At 39.1% G+C, this 23,912-nt stretch overlaps 1 protein-coding gene and 1 pseudogene across 1 annotated transcript in view; both read left to right on the forward strand.

Moving 5' to 3' along the window:
• Window positions 1–14,927, forward strand: part of LOC129524470 (histone-lysine N-methyltransferase 2C-like) — a 61,539-nt gene extending 46,612 nt beyond the window's left edge. The window contains 3 exon segments of the mRNA XM_055350061.2: window positions 756–864; window positions 3,537–3,593; window positions 14,851–14,927. Coding sequence (XP_055206036.2) covers window positions 756–802 — 47 coding nt within the window. The 3' untranslated portion in view covers window positions 803–864; window positions 3,537–3,593; window positions 14,851–14,927.
• LOC129524469 (putative tyrosine-protein phosphatase TPTE) overlaps window positions 14,762–23,912 on the forward strand; it is a 40,033-nt pseudogene continuing 30,882 nt past the window's right edge.

A 23,912-nucleotide genomic window follows, 5' to 3' on the forward strand; every position in this document is an offset into this window, starting at 1 on the left:
GGCTGGGTCAAATGGTATTTCTAGTTCTAGATCTCTGAGGAATCGCCACACTGACATCCACCATGGTTGAACTAGTTTACAGTCCCACCAACAGTGTAAAAGTGTTCCTATTTCTCCACATCCTCTCCAGCACCTGTTGTTTCCTGACTTTTTAATGATTGCCATTCTCAAAGAGCAGTATGTTTTTAAGTGTCTGCAGTCTTGGGCCAAGCTCGTTCTATTCCCCACTCTACAAGAATCACAAGAGCGCTAGGATTCTGTTTGGGGTTGCTGTGGACACAGAGTTCTTATTATAGAACTGACTTATTCTCAATAGGAGGTAAAGACCTAGAGGTGAGGTCTCTGAGCAAGGGAGTCCCATCCCATCCTCTGCCCTCTCTGTTGGCTGTTGTCCTCTCATCTTCATCAGGAGAATTAAAATCATGTAAAGTTTTGGCGGGGGGACTAGATGGTGGTCTCTGCGGCCCATAGACAGGAAAGTTTGCTTATACCCAGCTGGGGGGACCACTAATTGACATTCCTTTCCCCTCCCAGGGACCTTACAGAGTCCCCTTACCCTCACGGTACTGGGGGACAACCCGTGGGTGTAAGGCCAAATAGCAATAACCTTGTTACTTGCCAGGAATTGGGTCAAGATTTGATTTAACAAGCTTGGTTTTGGGAACTAAAAAATGAAAAAAGGAAAAGCCATAATCTTGAAAGGCAACAAGAGAGAAAACTGCTAACAGGATCTTGATTAAATTTCTCCCTCTTAGAGAATGTTGGACCGACGACACAAGACCTCAGACTTGTGTTATTCTAGCAGCTGAACACACCCCAGGCTCTTCTGACCGGCAGTGGCTCTGGAAGCAGTCTGGTCTATAGGTAAGCATGTCCAGGGCTTACAGGTAGAAACTCCCAGAAATCCAGCTCTGCCTTGGGTTGCCCTGGTTCACATCCAAAGATGTGCTTGGGCCACATCTCTGGAGCACAAGGTGGTAGACTGAGAGCTTTGATATTTCTACTCCTACGGCAGATGAGCTGGTATAACTCCAAAGGTATGGAATTTGCTGTTGTCTGTGACCCAGCAAATAAAAATAGAAAAATAATTCGATAGAAAAATAATAGAAATAGAAAAAATTTAAAAAACAAACCAAGCCTCATTCTATGACATTTTAGGCAGTGTGATAATATGCATATACTGGTCACTTTAATCTTTCCTACAGGGGCAGCTGGTTGCCCTAATGTTGGATGCTCTGTTCAAGGATGGTGAGCTAGTGTTCAGCTCAGGAAGCCACTCCACAGAGATGGCCACCAAAAGGGCTTCAGTGGTCCCATCTCAATTAACACCTGAAACACTGTTAATAATTACAGTAAAGGTCACAAACGGGTTTTTATAGTGAAATTGATGGCTTACAAAGAAGCATGATGGATGTTACAATTATATGACATTTTAAGATCTGTTAATCAACTAATGTGTTTTGGAGACAGCCCACCCTTGCATAAACAGGATAAAGGTGTATGAGGGTGGCCTGTAGTGTATATTTAGAGACGACACCCAAGGCTTGATCCTCATATGGTCCTATCTCCAGGAAGGTTTAGGAAGATTTTGGCCTCTGAAACATTAGGAATCTGTTGAGAATGAAGCTTTCATGCTTGGAGCACCTAAAGTGCGGAAAGCTTACAGAAGCTTGTGTACTGTGTCTGCTTGCTACTGAATGTTTTGTTAAATGAATATCTGTATGTGTGGCAGATTTGGTCGGAGACCTACTTTTCATTATAACCTGGTAGCATGATTATAAAGGTGTAGCTAACCTTCAGCTAACTCAAACTTCTGTGGTTGCTCATATCTACCAAAAAGCATTTAAGAATTCTGCATGACCACTTCAGTTTAGGACAGTTTGCAATTCTCACCTTCCTTAGAGGGCAATTTAGCTATTACTTATTCATGTCCCATGAGGGAAGTCATTCTGTGCCCCAAAGCAGCTTATCAAAGTATTATTTCAGACTTCATGCAGTACTCTCCCTGAAAGGAGTTCAGGTAACATCTATGGATGTCTCGTGCCCTTTTTGGAGATTAGTTTCCCAAGGAACTTGCTTAGCAATCCTGGCTTGTCACCTGAATCTGGAGTAATTTGAGTGTCTTCCAGTTCTCTTCCTCAGTAGAGGATGTCTGAAAAATCCAGTAATCATTTAATAAGTCTGCTTATGTCGGAAACTCAAATTCTTACCTTTTTGGTGTTTTGAACATTTTCCCCTGTTATGATTTATTAGTGTATTCTGCATAGACAATCCAATTATTCATCCTGCTGAAAAGTAGCGGATGCCTATAGATGCCTTTCTTTTTGTAAAAGGTATTGTTTTTCCTGAGACCTGGATGAATTTCCAGGAGCCATTCAAGGACATGAGAACACCCACTTAGAACTTGAAAGGTTCCCCTCATGGCCCTCAGACCAGGCTAATGAGATGCGATAATTTGAACTCTGGCACTCCTTTCCTCACAGGCTGAAAGACTAGCACAATATTAGTGTCTATCTGTGCTTAAAGGTTGGAGCTATTGATCAGAGTCCAAAATTAGTTTGTGTAGGGGAACTTTTCTTAAAGACATAAAAAGATACCATTTAATATATTGTTTCCAAAATGTGTTTCTCACACATTTCCACTGTGAGAAAGAGGTTCTGTGGTCAAATAGGTTAAGAAACCTCAGCACACTCTTAGAGAATCCCAGTTGTTATCAGCAGCAAAAAAATGTATGTGATCAGTTTCTTAAACCTATTTAAATGTTTGAAAAATTAGAAAATTGTGGCAAAGAGCATTAATTCTTGAGTCTTGGGAGTGTATTACCTTGATGAGAATGTTTGTGTATTTGAAACTAAAAATGTGTATCAGTTTATATTGCCACATACTGATTTTTATGGCATAATATATGGTGTAGAGAGCAGGTTGTCTAAAAACCAATATTGGCAAAATGCTGAATATTCAGCATGGTTTTATGAAGTTGACAGATGTGGAGTGTATTTTGCATGTGTCTTAACTTACAGATGAGGAAATGAAGTAGCAGAGAGATTAAATTAGCCAAGCCAGGGGTTTCGGTGCTAGGAAGTCTTGATATTGTAAAACATAGCCATATAACTTTAAGAAAATGAATCCAGACAAAAAGAAAACAAAATCAGTGTAAACACATAATCCACTTTAAGTTCACAAAATGTTTTAAACATAATTAAGGCTATGCTTGACTTATCTACTTGTTTATTTCCTACCAAGGATGACCGGGAACTAGCCATTGATATAGAAACATTCATTATTCTTACATTTTCTTTCTTTTTTCTGTGTCCTCTCTCTCTCTCTCACACACACACACACACACAGACACACACACACACACACACACAGTCTCAGAAGTACTAGTGCTGTATCCTGAAATTGTTTCTTTAGTTCTTGTCAAAATTCCTCCGATTTTATTTTTTGTGTCCTGAAATACTGTTGACATTAACATCCTCATTGCCTTCCAAAATATCTGACTTTATTTTTTGTATGTGCTTTTTACTCTTTGGTAGAGTTATGGATTCACTACCAGATTCTACTGTATGCTCTGACAACTATGACCACAATGGGTGAGTTGACTGATCTAAGTGGTGAAAAACACTGGGAGCATCAATGGCAATAACAGCTTTCTATCAGAGACTTTAAGCATCTTTGGTAACATTGTTTTTGAACCAGAGTGGAAAAAATAAGATCAGGTCAGAAGAGGGATGCTTGGTACTCAAAGATTGTTTGTGACTCTAAGTAATTAGCAAACAAAACTTTAGGAAACTATCAGAATGCCTGTGTATGAGACTCTCTCAAGAGTGATGCAAGAGAGTAGAGAATCCTACTTGGAGAAAGAAGGTGGTAGCATTGGACAGGCAGCAGAGGAGCCCTCAGCATAAAGAAAGGAGCTAAGAGACCCTGTATCTGTCCCTCACCCTTCAGAGCTGGTGCCCCAAACTCAAAGCCATCATCACATTGGATGGAGCCCCTGCCTCAGGTTTAGTCACTTGATCCTATTTGAGGAGAAGCAAAGATATCTGTGACTCATGAAGAGCATGAAGGTGGTGGAGGGACTTGATAATTAGGAAATCAAAATGGGCAAGAATAATGTGTGACTACAAATGGGACATGAATTTGAAGGAAATTTAAGTTAAATTTGCTGCCACACATGATGATCAGGTTCAGTAATAAAGAATTGTATTTAAATCTTGATTCATTAAACTTTTTTGAGAGTCCTAAACAATTTTTATTACCAACACATAGAGACTTGTTTCTAGAGAAAAATCAAGTACCAGGTGCCAAATAACAGATTTACATGAGAATTTTTAGGGACAACACATTGTAATTTGTAGCGCAATCATAGCCAATTTGAACCAAAAAAAAAAAAGTCGTGTATGCATTTATGTTGTTTCTTACTATTTACCTTTCAATCCTTTGAACTGACTCCAATGAATTGACATCAGAAATCTGTGCTGGAGTCAACAATGAAAGGTGATGTCATAATATATATTGGAGATGGGAGGAATTCAGGTTTGTGAAATTCAGTCTCAGAATTATTCATGGGAAAATAGTTTTCTGGACACTGATTCTAAAATTCTTTCTAAAAAGTTGGGTCTTAAGTAAGCTAAGTCATATTTATCATATCTTTTAGATTCAAGGAATTTTGTTGTTCAAATAAATTGGTCATATCACCGCTCCATGTGGCAAATCTCTAATATATTTTTGCATTTGATGTTTGAAGTAAAATGCAGCAACCTTGCATAGAGCTTTATAATAAGCTTCATGTGTTCAAATATAATTGGTACTTTTATAACCGATGCTGTTTGTTATACTCAGAAAGTTATTTCTTATCGTAAGATTACCAATATAGTCACCAAAATATTTTTTTATATTTTGAATTAATTTTCCACATTTAAATAAAACAAGCGCTGCTGCTGTTGTTACTATTCCCTTTTAACGTCTCCCCAAATTAATGTTTTATTCTGTACACTTTATGAGATGGCAGCTTAACAATACCCTTAATATGGCCCAAGGATTCTACAAAAGGAAATGCTGGTGTGTTTGTCAAAAGTGTTTTCTGGCTGGGCATGGTGGCTCAAGCCTGTAATCCCAGCACTTTGGGAGGCTGAGGCAGGTGGACCACGAGGTCAGGAGTTCAAGACCAGCCTGGCCAATATGGTAGAACCGCGTCTCTACTAAAAATACAAAAATTAGCTGGGCATGGTGGTGCATGCCTGTAGTCCCAGCTACTCAGGAGGCTGAGGCAGAAGGATCACTTGAATCCGGGAAGCAGAGGTTGCAGTGAGCTGAGACAGCACCGCTGAACTGCAGCCTCGATGACAGAGCAAAACTCTGTCTCAAAAAAAAAAAAAGTGTTTCCTGTGCAGATTATCTATTCACCACTTGCAGATTTGAAGTTTGCTAAGCATGTGTGATATCTAAAAGTTCATTTGAAGAATAAGTTTCAATGCCAAAAATGTTTAAATGTGGGATATAGGAAGATGATGCAAAGATCGAATATCCAAACATTTCCATTTTCACCAGGAGGACTTAATAGAATGTCTAACAGCTACTTTTAATATTTTTGAAATGTGAGGGGGTGAGTTAACACAAAGTAGACTGTGAGATTAAAATGTCTGTTCACTCTAAAATCTCAGCATTCACTTTCTTATTGTCAAGTTATTCATCAGACTCTTTTCAGAGACAACCTAAATGCAAGCTCTTAGAATATTACAACATCTTTTATATGAGATGACAGGAAATAATTTCATGGCCTTTTAAAGGATAGATGAGGGATTTGAATACCACTTTCAGATTAAGTAACTCCTCTATTGAATATTACACTGTTTTATGGTTCATATCTCTATTGTGGTTGAGAGGTATTGCCAGATTTATTCGCTGACAAGTAAATATTATTCAGTTTATAATTAATATCCACCTTGGGGGGAGATACTTTCAGTCTATGTTAAAACTATCTTCAATGTTCAGTATCCTGTTCCACATAAAACTTTCATGCACTAGTTTTAGCATTCATTGATTTTTATGTGAATCAGTTGTAACTGTGATCATTACAAAATGGTGATTTTTTTTAAAAAAAGTAGTTTTTCTGTGTTTAATAAGTATCATTCTATTATAAGGAGAGCTATTCCTACCCCTATTTGTTCACTATTACTATGAACTTATAAATTCTTACATTATTTCAATGAATTACAATCCTTTCTGTCATTATTTATTTTGATCTTTAAATGGTCCCATATTTGGCCAGTGGGACTCCCTAAAAGCTAGCCCCTGTGTCCTTTTGACTTGACATGTTCCCATCACTTTTTGAGCATTTCCCCAGCCCTGGAATCAGCCATTTACCCAAAGAACCTCATGCCCTTTAGAAACCAATCAATATTTTGCATTTGGTATGCTGATTGCCATTGGCTCATTGCTACTTGTAGGCCTTTTAATATATAGATGAGAGTACAGTTATACATATTGACATATACAGATACATGCACATATGCAACAATTTTAATATGTTTAATACACAGTATATACATTTATATGTGTTCTGTAAACTACGTATTATTGTTTTGCCTATATGTTTTTAAATTTACTTAAATGGTATTAAGTTGTATCTCATTTTGTTAGTTTTTTGCTTAGTAACATAAGATTATTCTTCTTGTGCATACCTTTTGTTGTTGCTTTTAACTGGTATGAAAAATTGCACAGCATGCATGCATCCCCTAGTGAGGAACACATATATTGCTTCCTACCATTTGCCTTCACAAAGAGTGCCACTAAATGATTATCCTTATGCCAGACCCCTATAGACCTGTTTGAGTATTTCTGTAGGAATATGAAACAGGACTTGATGGGCCATGGGATTGCATATTTTGAATTTTACCGAATACTGCCTATTGCCCTCACAATGGTTATACCAGTCTGCATCTCATGAACAGTGCATGATGGTTCCTACACATACACATTCACAACAACACTTGACATTATCAAACTTTCTAATTTATATAATCAATCTAATAGGTCATAACATATTGCATTATGTTTTACTTTGAATTTATGTGATAACTTATGAATTTGAGCATCATTTTATGTTCTTATAGCATTTGGGATTTCTTCTGTAATGGTCCATTCATGAACTTAGCCCGTTTTTCCACTAGTGTTCCTATCTTTGTCTTGTTAATTTACTTGTGCTGTTTTTGAATATTTTATATTTTAGAATAAGTTAATCAAATTTCTTTTAAAATTATGTTTAATTTTCAAAGTGATTATGTTACATTTGTAAACAATATAGCAATGATTCACTCTTTTTAGTAACATTAATAACATGATGCTATTGTTTGGAGGTTTGTACCCCCAAACTGCATGTTGAAATTTGATCCCCAATGTCGGAGGTGGGGCCTAATGGAAGGTGTTTGGAAGATGAATGGATTAATTCCCTCCCTTGGAGTGAGGGTGAGTGAGTACTCACTCTATTAGTTCTTGCAAGAGCTGGTGGTTTAAAAAGAGACCAGCAGCTTCCCGCACCTTGATTCCCATCTTGCCATTTGATCTCTGCACGTGTCAGTTCCCCTTCATCTTCCACCATAAATGGGAGCAGCCTCAGAAGCAGATGTTGGCATCAGGCTTCTTGTGCAGCACACAACTGTGAGCCAAATAAACCTCTTTTCTTTATAAATTACCCAGCCTCAGGTATCCCTTATTAAACAGACTCAGATGCATGGAATCCCATTCAAAAGTTTGGACTATCGCTTTATGTATTCAAATCATCCTTCATGTCAGTTTGAGACATTGAAGTTATGTTCTCTAATCCGTCATCTGCCTGTTAGCTATGGCATTGTTGTTCTTCATTCTCTTCATGACAGAACTTTTTGCCTTATTATTTTACTTGTGAAGTTTGAAACTTTCCCACTTTCAGTCTACAAAGGTAATTTCTAATCCTCATAGTTTTAATTTACACATTTAATGCTTTAATCTACTTAGAGTCTACCCTTCAATATGGTGTTAGGTAGGGATTTGGTTTCATTTTTCTCCCAATGGCAGGCTGATTTTCCAAATACCATCTATGAAACAATTCATCCTTTTTCCTTGTTTATGTAATCATCGTCAGTGACATATATCTACATAGGTTTATCTCTGAGCTCAATATTTTGCTCCATTGATACTTATGGCATCCCTACACCTTTTTTTATTAGCATGATTAGTTAAGTTATTAATGGAGCCTTTATATGTTGACATAGATTTTGTAGTAAGTATGTCAATATTCTAAAAAATTTTGAAAAATACCTATGTGGGCCCTGTGGTGTTTGGGAGAGGGAAGGGCTTTAAATACTAGGTTGATTTCTTTGTTACTTGAGTATTCTATTTCTATATAAATATATTTTCTTGCACTAATGTTAGTGTTTTATATTCGTCTAGGAATTTTTCCATTCCATCTAAGTTTTCACATTTATTAGCATATAATTGAATAATCTTATTTAAAAAAATTTTAGTTGTGTTCTAGTTATGCTCCCTTCTTGTACATTTTATTTGGATATTGACTCTGTTTGTTCTTGATTATTATTGCCACAGGTCTATTGTAGTAATCTTTTCAAAGAGACACACTTTTGTTTTGTTAATCTTCTCCACGGTTTTTTCTTCTCCAGTTCAGTGACTTATGCTTACCTCCTTATGTTTTGCTTCCTTCTTACTCCATAGACTTTGCCTTGTGCTCCTTTTCCAACCTCTCTACTTAAATGTGTAGTCTTTGCTTTTAACCATCTTGACTTCTTATTAATGCTTATATATTGGTAAATTTTCTTCTAAATATTGCTTCATTGTATCCTACAAACTTTGTCATGTTATTATCAATCAGTTCTTAGTATTTAAAATATTTCATGATTTCCCTTTTAACATAAGAGGCATTCAGTAATGTGTAATTTAGTTTCAAATGTGGGTTTTTTTAAAAAAGCTAATCACATTACAATATATTCAGAGAACAGCAATATGATATTGATCCTGTGGACTTTATTCTGTGGAAGCTTTCTTTATGGTACAGAGAGCTATGATGTTGGTCTGTCCTTGTGCCCTCATAGGTCTTTTGCTGTTTCTAGAAGGTGTTAGAATTTTCTCTTTGTCTCCATTAGATACTTAAAGCTGATATATTTCTTCTTTCTTGAATTTTGGGAAATTTATCATCATAAATTTTCTCATTTTATTTTGCATTTTTAGTTTTCATTTCTTCTTAGATTTTCATATTCTAGATGTTAGATAGCTGTTTTTATCCTCCATAACATTCTTCTTTAGTATGTTCTCTTTATTCTTTTCTACTATTTTCTGGGTAAGTTTCTCAATCTAATCTTCTAACTCTAAATTAATTAGCTTTTCACATGTATCCAAACTACTATTTATCCCTCAACAAGTTATATTTTTTTGACAGTCATACTTTTACAGTTAAGGCTTTCTCTTTTCTTTTTTCTTACGACTCCGATTCTCATTTCATGTTTCAACATCTTCCTTTGTGTCCTCTTATCCTTAAGAATATTTGTCATGCTTACTTTAAAATCTTGGTCAGTGTGTTCCAGTAGTTTTGCTACAGTCGGTATGCTGTTGTTCAGCTTGTTGTATTTCTTTTTCAGTAGTTGTATTCCTCAGATATCTAATCATGTTGGTTTGTGAACTCAGATTTTTTGTGGCTGTTGGCTACTCTGGTCATTTGTATTGGGGAAGGACTGAAGGACAATCTCGGTCTGCTGCTGTTCTTGCAACATAATTATTAATAGCACCCACTTTTTCCTTTCAAAAGTGTCCTGGTTTGGGCAGGAATTATATAGTCAGTCTCACTGAAATCTAGGATGTAAGCTGTGTCATTGTCAGTAAGTTTAAAATGAAGAGAAGTGATGTGCCCCAGGGTAGAGAGTCTCAGGAACCATGAAACACTGACCAGGCAACTCCTCTGGGTTGTGAAAAGGAAAAACTTTAGACAAGGTAAATTTAAGAGTTTAATAGTGCAAGAATGATTCGTGAGTTGGGAAGCTTTTAGAACGAGAACAAGTTCTGAGAACTGCAAGCTGGCAACGTGGCCAGACAGCATTATGGACAGAAAATGGAAGTGAGGTCCAGAAACAGCTTTGTTGTTTACAACTGGTTACAGCTGGATGTTTTGTCTTATTTGAATCAGTCAGCCACCCGCAATTGACTGAAGCTCAGCTGCTGCAATTGACTGAGACACAGCTATCTGTTACAAGTGTATATTCTATTCATAATTATGCTGTTAGTTTACACACTAGGTTAGCTTGCAGTTTGTTGCATAAGGACTCAAGTACAGAGGCAACCACAGGGAAAATTTTGTTTAATTAAACAACTATATCACCTTGAAGCTCCTGAACAAAGCAGCATTGGAGGAGACAATCTCTCTGGTTTGTAACCTGGGCTTTGGAGATGGAGGCAGGTGGAGGAGTGAAGGCCCAAGGATGGCTCTTCAGCCCTTCCCTGTTTTCATCAGCCAGCCTAATGCTCTCCTAATTTTACTGTAACTACTCCTGGGTAGTTGCTGTTGTTGTCTATGGAGACAGGCAGGGATGGTCACTATTGTTTCCAAATGGCTAAATTGCATGTGTTTTGTTTTGTTTTGTGTTTTTAGAACAGCTAGTTTATTAGTTGTAGGGTTATTGTAGCTAATTTGAATAAAAATTAAGCCTACAAATTCACATGGTATTTGATTATGTACAATTTAGTTTAATTCTTTAGCTCTGACCCAAATGAAGTGATATCACTAACCCATGATGGAGTCCTCAGTGAAAGTGAAAGGATATCACTAGCCTATAATGGAGCCATCAGTGAAAGGTGTTATGTGTGTGTATGTTCATAAAGATACACACAAATGTTAACTATAGAGTTTCTTGGACACTGTTTCTAAAGTACTGGTAGTTTCAGCTTCTGTATGTAACATCCTTTTCTTTTTGGGTCTAGTTGGATACAAGATAAGTAGATCACAAGAAGTCTACTTCTTCTTCCTAGCTGAATTGACTTGTAGCTAAAACTTTTAGAAAACTGTTGGATTGCCTGTGTATGAGATTCTACCAGGTTAGGCTATATTAGTTTCTAGGGCTGCTTTAACAATGTATCACAAACCAAGTGGCTTAAACAAAAATTAATGATCTCATAGTCCTAGGGACTAGAAATCTGAAACTGAGGTTGTCAGTAGGGTTGGCTTTTTATGAAGGCTATAAGGAAGAATCTGTTTGATACCTCTTTGCTAGCTTTTTCTGGTTGCTGGCAATCTTTGGCATTCCTTGGCAGGTAGACTCTTGTCTAGAGTAACTGCAGCTATTTGACCAAAAGTGTAAGTCCAAATTGTGTTTGTATCTGAGTAATATGCTTTTATAATTCCCCAGCCCACAGCCAATTGAGTTGATGGTAGTAACCTATGATAGAGCCACCCATGAAATGTGAATGAGAAACAAAGATTTATATACAAGTAAGTGTATATATACATATATACACATAACATACACGCATGCATACACATACACACACAGAAACATAAAACAATGAAAGAGAAAGAGAAGTTGATATTTGTAAAATTCACTGTCAGGCATATCCTTGGAAATACAGAGTATCTTTGACAGTATCTCTAAATCTTCTCACTGTAGGATCTATAGATAACCTTCTATTTTTTTTTCAGACCAAATTGGATAAAAGAGGATGAAGTCATGAAAGGGATGCTTCTTCCTCTTAGTATATTTGTCACTCTAAGTTAGTAGTATCCAATCCCTTAGGAACCTCTGAGGTTTTCCATTTATGAGACTCTCCTACTACTAGAGTGGGCCAAAGGGAGAGAGAATCCTATATGGAGCAATGGGGAGGTAACAGGTGGCAGGGAGGAGTGAAGCACTCAGCAAAAAGAACAGAGTTCATGAAACCGTAATGGGTTCCTCACCTTCTAGAGTTCTACCACCATGTGAGGCTGGTGCTCCAAACCCAAACCCACAATCATTTTGTAGGGAGTTCCTGACTCAGGCCTACAGCTACATGGTCATATCTTCTGGGCAGGAAAGACAGCCATGATGGGTGAAAGTAAAGAAGTGACAGAAGGACTTAGGAATCAAGAATTTAGATGGGGTAAGAGGCATGTTTCCTTACAGACTGCAGTTACATTAGAAATAAATGCCACTGGCCAGGCATGGTGGCTCATATCTGTAATCCCAGCACTTTGGGAGGCCAAGACAGCTAGATCACTGGAGGCCAGGAATTTGAGACAAGCCTGACCAACATGGCAAAACCCTGTCTCTACTAAAAATACAAAAATTAGCCAGGTGTGGTGGTGCATGCCTGTAATCCCATCTACTCAGGAGGCTGAGGAAGGAGAATTGCTTGAACCTGGGAGGCAGAGGTTGCAGTGAGCCAAGATGGCACCACTTCACTTCAGCCTCAGTGAGAGTGAGACTCCACCTAAAAAAAAGGATACACCTAGTTCGAATTAGTGATATACACATGAATATTTAAATGTCAACCAGATAGTACATCGTAGAGTAACTGTAGCTGTTTGATTCAAAAGGTAAGTTTAGAATTACATGTGTGTCTAACTATCTACTTTTATATTCCTTTAGCCTGCATACAGAATTGACATCAATGACCTATGATAGAACCACCAATGAAATGTGAATTATAAAATATATATACACAAATATTTAAAGAAATATATATGTAGATATACATACTTCTGTCTATCTAGACACACAGGGAGAGAGAGAAAGGGAGAGAAAGAGAAAAGAGAGAGAGAATCGACAGAGAGAAAGACGAAGATTATGTGCTTACACTCAGGATCATCTATGGCCATACAGAATGTCTTTTACACTGTTTATAAACCTCCTCACTATAGGCCCTGCGGGCCCCTTATCCAACTTTTTGATTAAATTGGATAAAAAAGGAACAGGGCAAAAAAGGGAAACTTCTTGTTATTGTCTTGTCACCCTTAGTAGCAGGCACATACTTAGGAAAGTCAGATTTTCTGTGTATGAGACATACTAGAGTGGACCAAGGGAAGAAAATCCTGTGCAGAGCAACAAGCGAGTAACAGTGGACAGGGAGCAGTGGAGCCCTTAGGGAAAAAAACAGAGCTAATGGCCCTGGCAGGGTTCCTCACACCCAGAGCTCTACCACCATGTGAGGCTAACACTGCAAGCCCACACCCATCATCACATTGTATGGGGCAGTTTCTTGACCCTGTGTGAGAGCAGAGAAGACACCTATAATGACAAAAACAAGGCACTCATGAAGGGATTTTAGTGTCAGGAAATGAGATGGGGTCAAGGAGATTTGTATATAGAAACTGCAGCTGAATTTGAAATAAAGTAAACCACCAAATTCTTAGTTTGTGCTGTATTCAATTGTAAAGAACTAAACATCGCTTGTGAGTAATTCAAACCAGAAAGTGAAGTCCAGGATGTCATATTGGTGTTGGACGATACATATATATATTTAAATTCTGTAGCACTGCCAAGTCTAAATTCAAATCAGTACCCTGGAGTGGAGCTGTCAGTGAACTGTGAGACAGAAATAATATAGAGGCTGGGCGCGGTGGCTCACGCCTGTAATCCCAGCACTTTGGGAGGCCGAGGTGGGTGGATCACGAGGTCAGGAGATCGAGACCATCCTGGCTAACACAGTGAAACCCCATCTCTACTAAAAATACAAAAAATTAGCTGGGTGTGGTGGCGGGTGCCTGTAGTCCCAGCTACTCAGGAGGCTGAGGCAGGAGAATGGCATGAACCCGGGAGGCGGAGCTTGCAGTGAGCCGAGATCCTGCCACTGCACTCCAGCCTGGGCAACAGAGGGAGACTCCCCCTCAAAAAAAGAAAAAAAGAAAAAGAAAAAGAAAAAAATCAATATAGATATTAAGGATGTATGAACAAGGGAGGAAACGATTATATACCATTTATATATACCTATATGCATTCATATTAAATCAAGGCATGCACCCACAGGTACTGCAGAGAAATATAAAGGTTGAGATTAAGGAAGTTCCCATTCAAGGGCATTAATGGAAAAACAAAAAACTTTTGACACATGTGTCTGCGTGATCTCACTATAGGATATGAAGGTGACTTTATGTCTTGAATGAATTTAGATAAAACATGGCCACATAAAAAGAAGAATGATTTTTCTTACTAGTCTGTTTGATACTCTTGAGTAAAAATAAAAAATAATTTTCAGACTGCCTGTATGTGAGACCTTACTATAATGGCTGAGGACAGCAGAGAATCCTCTTTGGAAACAGGAAAGCACAGCAGGGACGGAGAGTAGTGAAGACCTCAGGAGAAGAGAAAAAAGCTAACAACCCTAGAAATGTTTTCGACCCTGCAGAACTCTGCCACAATACAGGGTGGTACTCAAAACCCCAAATACCATCATATTGGATTGTGTCCTTGACTCAGACCTGCAGTTACTTTACCGTACTTGTGTACCAAGAGAGACAATCAAGTGAAGAAGTAATGGAGGGCTTTCGAGGCAGCACATTTAGTGGAATAAGAGGGCTGACTACCTCCACGCAAAAGTTTAGTTTGAAATAACTGCCACCACAAAGGCTGTCACGCATTGGGACTGAGGTCATAATAAAGAGGTTTATTTAAATCTGAAAGCATTACTATTTTCCCCAGCCTAAGATGTTGGTTGCCATCATATAAATCCTCCTTTTTAATAAAAAAAATGACATTTTAGAACCAAATAGTGCTATACACATGAATAGTCAGAACTTAACTGGTTTATGTGCAGAGTAATGAAAGCTAGTTTTACCAGAAAAGTAAATTTTGAATTGTGTCTCCTGTCTGACTGTATTCTTTTGTCATCCTCTAGTCCACCCACAAATGAATTATCAGGAGTGAACCCAGAGGCACGTATGAATGAAAGGTGAGTTATGCATATGTGTGTCTTTATTTATCGAATTATAACTGAGCATAGAAGTATTCACACACACAGGCACATAAACAAATATATCCATCCATCCATCCATGCATCCATCCGTACACACTTCTCTCAAACACATCCACTAACAAATCCATGCATACAGTGGAAACATACAACAAGGAGACGGACGGCCGGACATTTGTGGAGTTTATTCTGGGAAGCCTGCGTGGCCATAGAGAGTGGTTTTTAACAGGATTTCCAATTCTTCTCCTCGTAGCCTTTGTAGGTAACATTGCTTCCTTTTCTAACGGAGTGATATAAAAAGGAGCAGGTCATAGGAGAGCTGCTGCTTCCTATGTTAGTGTATTTGTCACTGTTAGTTCGTAGTAAGCAGCTTCTTAAAGGACTCAGATTTCCTGAGTTTGAGAGCCCACCAGATTGACAGAAAGGAGGAGAAAATCCTGTTTGCAACACGGAGGAGATAGCAGCTGACAAGGAGCAGTGAAGCCCTGGGCAGAAAAGAACAGAGCTAATGGAACATGGACTTGTCCCTCACACTCCAGAGCTCTGTCAACATATGAGGTTGGTGCTAAAACACAAACACAAGCACACCACCTCATTGGATGCAGCCCTTCCTTAGGCCCACAGCTACTTGCCTGTGTCCCATGGACAGGAAAGACTAGCATGATGGGTGAAAGGAAAGACGTGATGGAGAGATCCAGGAAGTGGGCCATAGATGGGATTAGGAGGAGGAATGCCTACACAGTGGAGTTGAATTTAAAAGAAATTCACCCACAAAAGGCTGTCTGTCGTGCATTGGCCAGCTCCAGTGGTACAGAGTTTTGGTGAACTCTTGAGTCAGTGAGTCTTAGATAGATGTGCTGCAATCATATAAAGTATGATGTGTAGGGTAAATGGCATGGTAGATTCCAAAGAACCAAATACACACATGACTTCTGTAAGGGTAAGGCAATTTACAGGTTGAAAAGTAGTTGGAAGGTCGGGTGCGGTGGCTCAGGCCTGTAGTCCTAGCACTTTGGGAGGCCAGGGTGGGTGGATAACGAGATCAGTAGTTCAAGGCCAGCCTGGCCAACATGGTGAAACCCCATCTCTACTAAAAATACAGAATTAGCCGGGTGTGGTGGCGGGCACCTGTAGTCCCTGCTACTCGGGAGGCTGAGGCAGGAGAATTGCTTGAACCCAGGAGGCAGATGTTGCAGTGAACCGAGATCATGCCACTGCACTCCAGCTTGGGTGACTGAGTGAGACTCTGTCTCAAAAAAACCAAAAACAACAACAACAAACAAAAACAGAAAACCAAAACAAAAGCAGTTGGAATTATTTTGAACTGAAAACCTTAAGTCTAGGAAGTTACATGTTGTCTTAGTATGTACATGTTAACTTCTTTAGCATGGCCCTGTGTGTGAATTGAGAGTACCTTCTAGTAGGCTGGCCAATGCACCATGTGATATCAAGGAATACAGTTATACATGTATCTATGCATATACAAACACATACATACATGCATTCATACACACAAGAGAGAGTGAGTAGGGCTATTGAGTGTGACAAGCATCCATGGGAACAAGGAGTTCCCTTGAAACTATTTCTAGAGTCCTCTCAGAATGAGCTTTGTATGCAATATTGTTTTGTTTTTTGGATGGAGGTAGGAAAATGGGGAGGAACTCATAGAGGGAGACTTTTTATGTTAGTGTTTGTCACATTACCTTTCTGTGAGAATGAGACTTTCCTAGTAGCATGAACCAAGGGAGAAGCGAATCCTGCTTACAGGGAGAAGGAGATAGGAGTGGACAAAGATCAGAGAAATCCCAGCCAAAACAAAGAACAGAGCTAATAACCCTGGAATTATTTCACCCCCTCCAGAGCTCTACTGTTATGTGAGGCTGACTGCCTTTGCCCATACCCACTCTCACATGGGATGGAGCCCTTGCTTGAGGCCTCCAGCTACTTGGCCACAACTCTTGAGCAGCAAAGAAAACTAGGATGGGTGAAAAGTGAGGAGGTGATTGGAGGTGATAGAGAATGAGGGACTCAAATGGGATTATAAGAAGGGAGACTCAGGAACTAAATTTGAACTAGAATTAAATGCTCTCCAAAAATGCTGTTATACCTTGAGGTGTAGATACCCTTACTTAATCTGCATGCATCGCTATGGTCACAGCCTAAAATGCTCACTGTTGGCATATGAAACCTCATTTCTAATAAAAAGACAAATGCCATCCCAGGTCAATTTAGTGATATACATACATGTGAATAATAAAAGTGTAACTGGGGAATGACACATAGACTAACTGTAGCTATTTGTTGCAAAACATTAGAATTACGCATTGTGTCTGACTCTGACCATATTTGTCCTTTAGTCCCGATCCGACTGACCTGGCGGGAGTCATCATTGGCTCGGCCCCAATAACAGGTGAGTTATAAAAGATGTACGCATGACCAGGTGCAATGGTTTACACCTGTAATCTGAGCACTTTGAGAGGCTGAAGCAGGCAGATACCCTGAGGTCGGGTGTTTGAGACCAGGCTGGCAAACATCGTGAAACCCTGTCTCTACTAAAACTACAAGAACTAGCCAGGTGTGGTGGCAGGTGCCTCTAATCCCAGCTACTCAGGAGGCTGAGGCAGGAGAATCGATTGAACCTGGGGAAGTGGAGTTTGCAGTGAGCTGAGAACATGCCGCTGCATTCCACCCTGGGCAGCAGGAGCGAAACTGTTGCAAAAAAGAAAAAAAGAAAAAAAAAAGTTGTACACACACACACAAAACAGTGACAGAGAAAGAGACCGAGATTAGTGGGATTAACTCTCAGATATGTTCATGATAATACAGTGTTTCTTTCACACAGGTTATCATCTCACTGTATCATGTATAGATAACTTCCACATTTTTACATTGTTTAGAAAAAAAGAAACTGACTATAGAGAGAGGCTTCCATCTGTTACTGTCTTGTCACCCTTAGTAAGTAGCAGGCAAATGCTTTGGAAAAGCAGATTTTTTGTGTACCAGACATACCAGAGTAGGCCCAGGGAAGAGAGAATCCTGTTTGGAGTGAGGAGGAGGTAGGAGTACTTGGGGAACTGTGAAGCCTTCAGCAGAAAGCAACAGAGGTATGAGCCTTAGAGGTGTTCTTCACCCTCCAGAACCCTGCCACCACAGAGGCTGGTGCTCCAAACCTCAAATCACCATCCTATTGGATTGTGCCCCTGTGTCAGACCTCTAGTTACCTGACCCTTTTTGTGGGACATGAGAAACCACCATGCTGGGTGAACATAAGGAGCTAATGGAGGGCCTTTTAAGCAGGACAGTGAATGGAATAAGAGGGCTGACTACCTACAAATTGGAGTTGAGTTTGAAATAACTGCCACCACAAAGCTGTCACACATTGGGACTGAGGTCATAATAAAGAGGTTTACTTAAATCGGGAAGCATTACTATTTTCCCCCGCCTAAGATTTCGGTTGTCGCCATATAAATCCTCATTTCTAATAAAGAGGAAAAGACATTCCAGGTTCCAGTAGTGCTATACACATGAATAGTCAGAAATTAATTGGTTTCTGTCTAGAGTAATGAAAGGTAATTTTTCCAAAATATAAATTCAGAATTATGTCTCCTCTCTGACTGTTTTCTCTTATCATCCACTAGTCCACAGACAAGTGAATTTAAAGGAGCAACCGAGGAGGCACCTGCGAAAGAAAGGTGAGTAATAAATAGTTAAAGTCACCCGTCAGCATAAGTGTGCATAGAACTATACACACACAGGCACATGAGCAAGTATACCCCATCCATCCATCCATCCATCCATCCATCCATTCATCCATCCATCCACACGTCTCTTCAACACACTTACACAAACTAATCCATGCACATGATGGAAACATAGACCAAAGAGAAAGGAGACTGGTGGACATTTGTGGAATTTACTCTCAGGAGCCTGCATGGCCATAGAGATTTTTTTTTTTTTTTAACAGAGTTTCCAATTCGTCTCATTGTAGCATTTGTTAGTAACTTTGCATCCTTCTTTGGTGGAGTTCTATAAAAAGGAGCAGGTCATAGGAGATTTGCTTCTTCCCGTAGTGTATTTGCCACCCTTAGTTCCTACTAAGCAGTTTTTTTATGGGACTCAGATTTCTGACAGGAATTCATTGGTTTCTGTCTAGAGTAATAAAAGCTAATTTTCCAAAAAAGTAAATTTAGAATTGCGTCTCCTATCTGACTGTATTCTTTTATCATCCTCTAGCCCACACACAAGTGAATTTAAAGGAGCAGCCCTCGTGTCACCTATCAGTGAAAGGTGAGTTATAAATACATGAAGACACACGTATGCATAAGAGTGCATAGAGCTATACACACACCAAGCACATACACAAATATATCCATCCACCTTCATCCATACACACTTTTGTCAACACATTTACACAAACAAACCCATGCACAAAATGGAAACACAAAACACGGAGACAGATGGACATTTGTGGAATTTACTCTCAGGAGCCTGCATGGCCATACAGAGTGTTTTTTAACAGGGTTTCCAACTCTTCTCATTGTAGCATTTGTAGATAACTTTGCACCTTTTTTTGATGGAGTTGTATAAGGAGGTCAGTTCGTAGGAGAGCTGCTTCTTCCTGTTAGTGTCTTTGTCACCCTCAATTTCTGGTAGGCAATTTTTTAAGGGATTCAGGTTTCCTGAGTTTGAGACCCCACCACAGTGTTCCAAGAAAGGAGAGAATCCTATTTGCAACATGGAGGAGATAGCAGCCAATAAGGAGTAGTGAAGCCCTGGGAAAAAAAGAACGGAGCTAATGGAACGTGGACTTGTCCCACACACTCGAGAGCTCTGTCCACATGTGAGGTTGGTGCCTAGACCCAACCCAAACCCACCACCTCATTGGATGCCGCTTTCCTCAGGTGTGCGGGTACTTCACTGTGTCTCATGGGCAGGAGAGACTAGCATGATCAGTGAAAGGAAGGAGGTGGTGGAGGGTTTTCCCAATCATGTGAAAACCTCTCCTGGAAATAAATCATAAAGGTGTAAGTAATATGGAAAACCTGATTCAAGTTAATTATAGTGTAATGCTCAAGAAACCTTGCAAAATGAATGAGATTTTACAGAAGGAATAAAAGGATTGTGTTTAATCAGTGGCTGATTAAGGAAACATCTGGGTGAGAATTCTTAGTTGCTCATTAAGCAATAGTATGCGAGTTTTGTATGTAGTATTGATTTTTAAGCCAATAAATAAATTTTTAAAAGAATTTATTTTATAGGACGTTGGAGGCATGGGCAAATTAAAACGTATTTCTATTATTATTATTATTTTTTGAGATGAACTCTCGCTGTTGCCCAAGCTGGCATGCAGTGGCGTGATCTCGGCTCACTGTAACCTCCATCTCCTGGGTTCAAGCGATTTTCCTGCCTCAGCCTCCTGAGTAGCTGGAACTGCAGTCATGTGCTACCATGCCAGACAAATTTTTTGTATTTTTGGTAGGGGCAGGTTTTCACTATATTGGCCAGGCTGGTCTTGAACTCCTGCCCTCGTGATCCACCCGCCTCAGCCTCCCAAACTGCTGGGTTTACAGTCATGAGCCATCAGATTGTATGGAGGCCCTGCCTTGGGTCTGTAGTTACTTAACCCTATCTGAGGGGCAGGAAAGACATCCATGATTGGTGAAGAGTTACTGGTGGTATTTGAACGTGAGAAGGCAGAAAATTACAAGGGCGAGCAAGGTGGGTGTTTACAAACTAAAGTTGATTTTATGTAAATTTTGCCAGAAACAGTAACTTGGGGATTAGGTTTAGGAGTAAAGAAATGTATATAAACTTGATTCATTAAGTTTTTTTCACAGGCCAAAAAATTTCATTACAAACATCTAAAACCTCATTTCCAGAGAAAAATTAAATACCATGTTTCAAATAAATAACTGATTAATGTCCATTTTTCAGGGGAACTAGATTATAAATTGAAGAATAATTATTACTAATTTGTATCAGAAAATTAAGTCTAGGATAACATGTGGAGTCTTGCTATGTTCATTTTTAATCCTTTAGCTATTACCTCATTGAATTAAAAAGAGTAATGTGTGGTAGAGTCATCAATGATGGGTGAGATTTCAAAATACGGAGAGAAAGAAGAGAGGCATATATTAAGATTGGTAAAATTCACTCACAAATGAAGTAATAAAGAACTGCGCTTAAATTGTGATTCATTAGTTTGTTTTTTAAGGCCCAAGAGCACCTTTACATAATATAAGGTTTTCCTCTAGGAAAAAATGATATATTAATAGTAGATTCCAAATCATTGACATATACATTTTCAGAGTTCAGCCAGTTTATAAATGTAGAGCAATTGTACATAATTTCAACCAGAAAAGTATGTCTCTGAAGTCACTTGACCTGAAGTGTACATTTTTAATCATTAGCACTGGCCCGGATAAAATGACATCAGTAGTCTTTCACTAATTTGATATATATTTGATATAACTCACTTTTCAATGGTGGTGTCATTGAAAACTACTGACATTATTAATTTGGGTCAGTGCTAAAGAATCTATCTACACACACACACACACACATAACACACATGTATATGTGTGTGTGTGTATATATACAGATATATCTTTTAGCTATATATGTAATATATATAGATATATAAATACATATGTGTGTATATAGATATACATATATCTATATACATATGTCTACATATGTATATAGATACACATATCTATATACATGTCTACATATGTGCATATTTAAATGTGTGTATATATATCTATATATACATATCTATATATAGATATATTCTTTAGCACTGACCCAAATTAATAACATCAGTAGTCATATATATATCCTTTAATATATATATGAGCATGTGTGTGTATATATATGTAAACATATATGTATATATCCTTTAGCATATATATGTATATATATACATATATAGTTTATATATACATATATGTGTGTGTATATGCAGGTATATCTTGTTTTATTGTGCTTTATTTTATTGCCCCTCAGATATTACTTTTTTGTAAACTGAAGGTTTGTAGCAACCCTACATTGAGCAAGTCTCCTGGTTTTATTTTTCCAACAGCGTGTTCTCACTTTGTGTCTCTTGTCACATTTTAATAATTCTTGCAATATTCCAAACTTTTTATTATCATATCTGTTATGGTGATCTGTGATCAGTGATCTTTGATGTTACTATTGTAATTGTTTTGGGGCAACACGAACCATGTCCATATTAAGATGACAAGCCTAATCAATGACATGTTTGTTGTGACTGCTCCACTGACTAGCCATTCCCCCATCTCTCTCCTTCTCCTTGGGCCTCCCTATTCCCTGAGACACAACAATATTGAAAGTAGGCCATTTAATAAGCCTATGATGGTCTCTGAGTGTCCTAGTGAAGGGAAGAGTCACATGTCTCTCACTTTAAACCAAAAGCTAGAAATGATTGTGAGGAAGGCTAGACTTCTTGCACCACTTCAGCCAAGTTGTGAATGTAAAACAAAAACAAAAACAAAACAAAACAGAAAAGCCAAAAAACTTCTTGAAGAAAATTAAGACTGCTACTCCAGTGAACATACAAATGTTGAGAAAGAAAAACAGTCTGATTGCTAATATGGAGAATGTTGTAGTGGTCTGGATAAAGGATCAAACCAGCCACAGCATTCCCTTAAGCCAAAGCGTAATCCAGGACAAGGCCCTCACTTTCTTTGATTCAGTGAAGCCTGGGAGAGGTAAGGAAGCTGCAGAAGAAAAGCTTGACACTAAAAGGTTTGTTCATGAGGTTTAAGGAAAGAAGCCATCTCCATCACATAGAAGTGCAAGGTAAACAGCCAGTGCCGATGCAGAAGCAGCAGCAAGTTATCCAGAAGATCTAGGTGAGATAACTGATGAATGTGGCCAAACTAAACAACACATTTTCAATGTAGACAAGATAGCCTTTTATTGGAAGAAGATGCCATCTAGGACTTTTATATTTAGAGAGGAGAAGTCAATGCATGGTTTCAAATCTTCAAAGCACAGGCCAATTCTCTTGTTAGGGGCTAATGAAGCTGGTGACTTTAAGTTGAAGCCAACAATCATTGACTATTCTGAAAATCCTGGGGCCCTTACGAATTATGCTAAATCAAGCAAGATGGGTGACTAGAGATGTCTGGTGCTCATCTCCCCTACAAGAAAGAACCGAGGCAAGAAATACACATCTAAGATTTGATTAGAGTATCAAAGGGATAGTCCTGGAGTGCAGCAAAGGAGTGGAGACACATCTGTGGTGACTGAAAGTTGCCATAGTACGGAAGCACTCAGCCTGTGCAGCCCCTTCTGCCCCATCTGGATTGAATTGGCCCAGAGACAGGAGGGACTTCTCATTGCAGGGTGAAGGTAGGCAGAAGATCCCCACCAGCCCCACTGCCATCACAAACACAAAGTCTTTACAACAAGAGAATCTCACAGTCTTTGTAAGCCCTCAGGCCAGTTTGGAGTATTGCCAAGAATTGACACAGCTGCATGTCCTGGACTAGGAGTACAAGGTGAAGACTTCCCACCCCCAGAGACTTAAGCTGCAGCAACACAGCACCATCTTGAGAACAGAGTCATCTCTTGAGTGTGCCCTCCTCTGGGGGCCAGTAGCCACTGTGCCTCTCCAGCACTGGAGCTTTATCTTCAGTACACCAAGCCCACATGGGTGGGTTAAAGCCACAATCCCAGCTGTGTGGAGGTTGGTCCCAGGACTGGCTGTAACTCAAGTAATGCAGAGTAGGGAAATCAACCCCCACCACCACACTTCCAGACAGAGGAATAATCTGCAGTCCCATCCAGGGTAAATTCACTCTTAAGACAGCCAAACCACTACATGCCCTCTCCCAAGTGGGAGAGGCCCCTAAGCCTCTGAGCAGCTGATACACCCGCAGGTCAACAGAGTGACTATGAGCCCATGCTCAGGACCTGAAAAACAGCCTTGTGGGCCCCATCAACCACAGACATGCTCC

Source organism: Gorilla gorilla, chromosome 13 (genome assembly GCF_029281585.2).
Source record: "Gorilla gorilla gorilla isolate KB3781 chromosome 13, NHGRI_mGorGor1-v2.1_pri, whole genome shotgun sequence".
In the NCBI taxonomy this organism is placed as follows: Eukaryota; Metazoa; Chordata; class Mammalia; order Primates; family Hominidae; genus Gorilla; species Gorilla gorilla.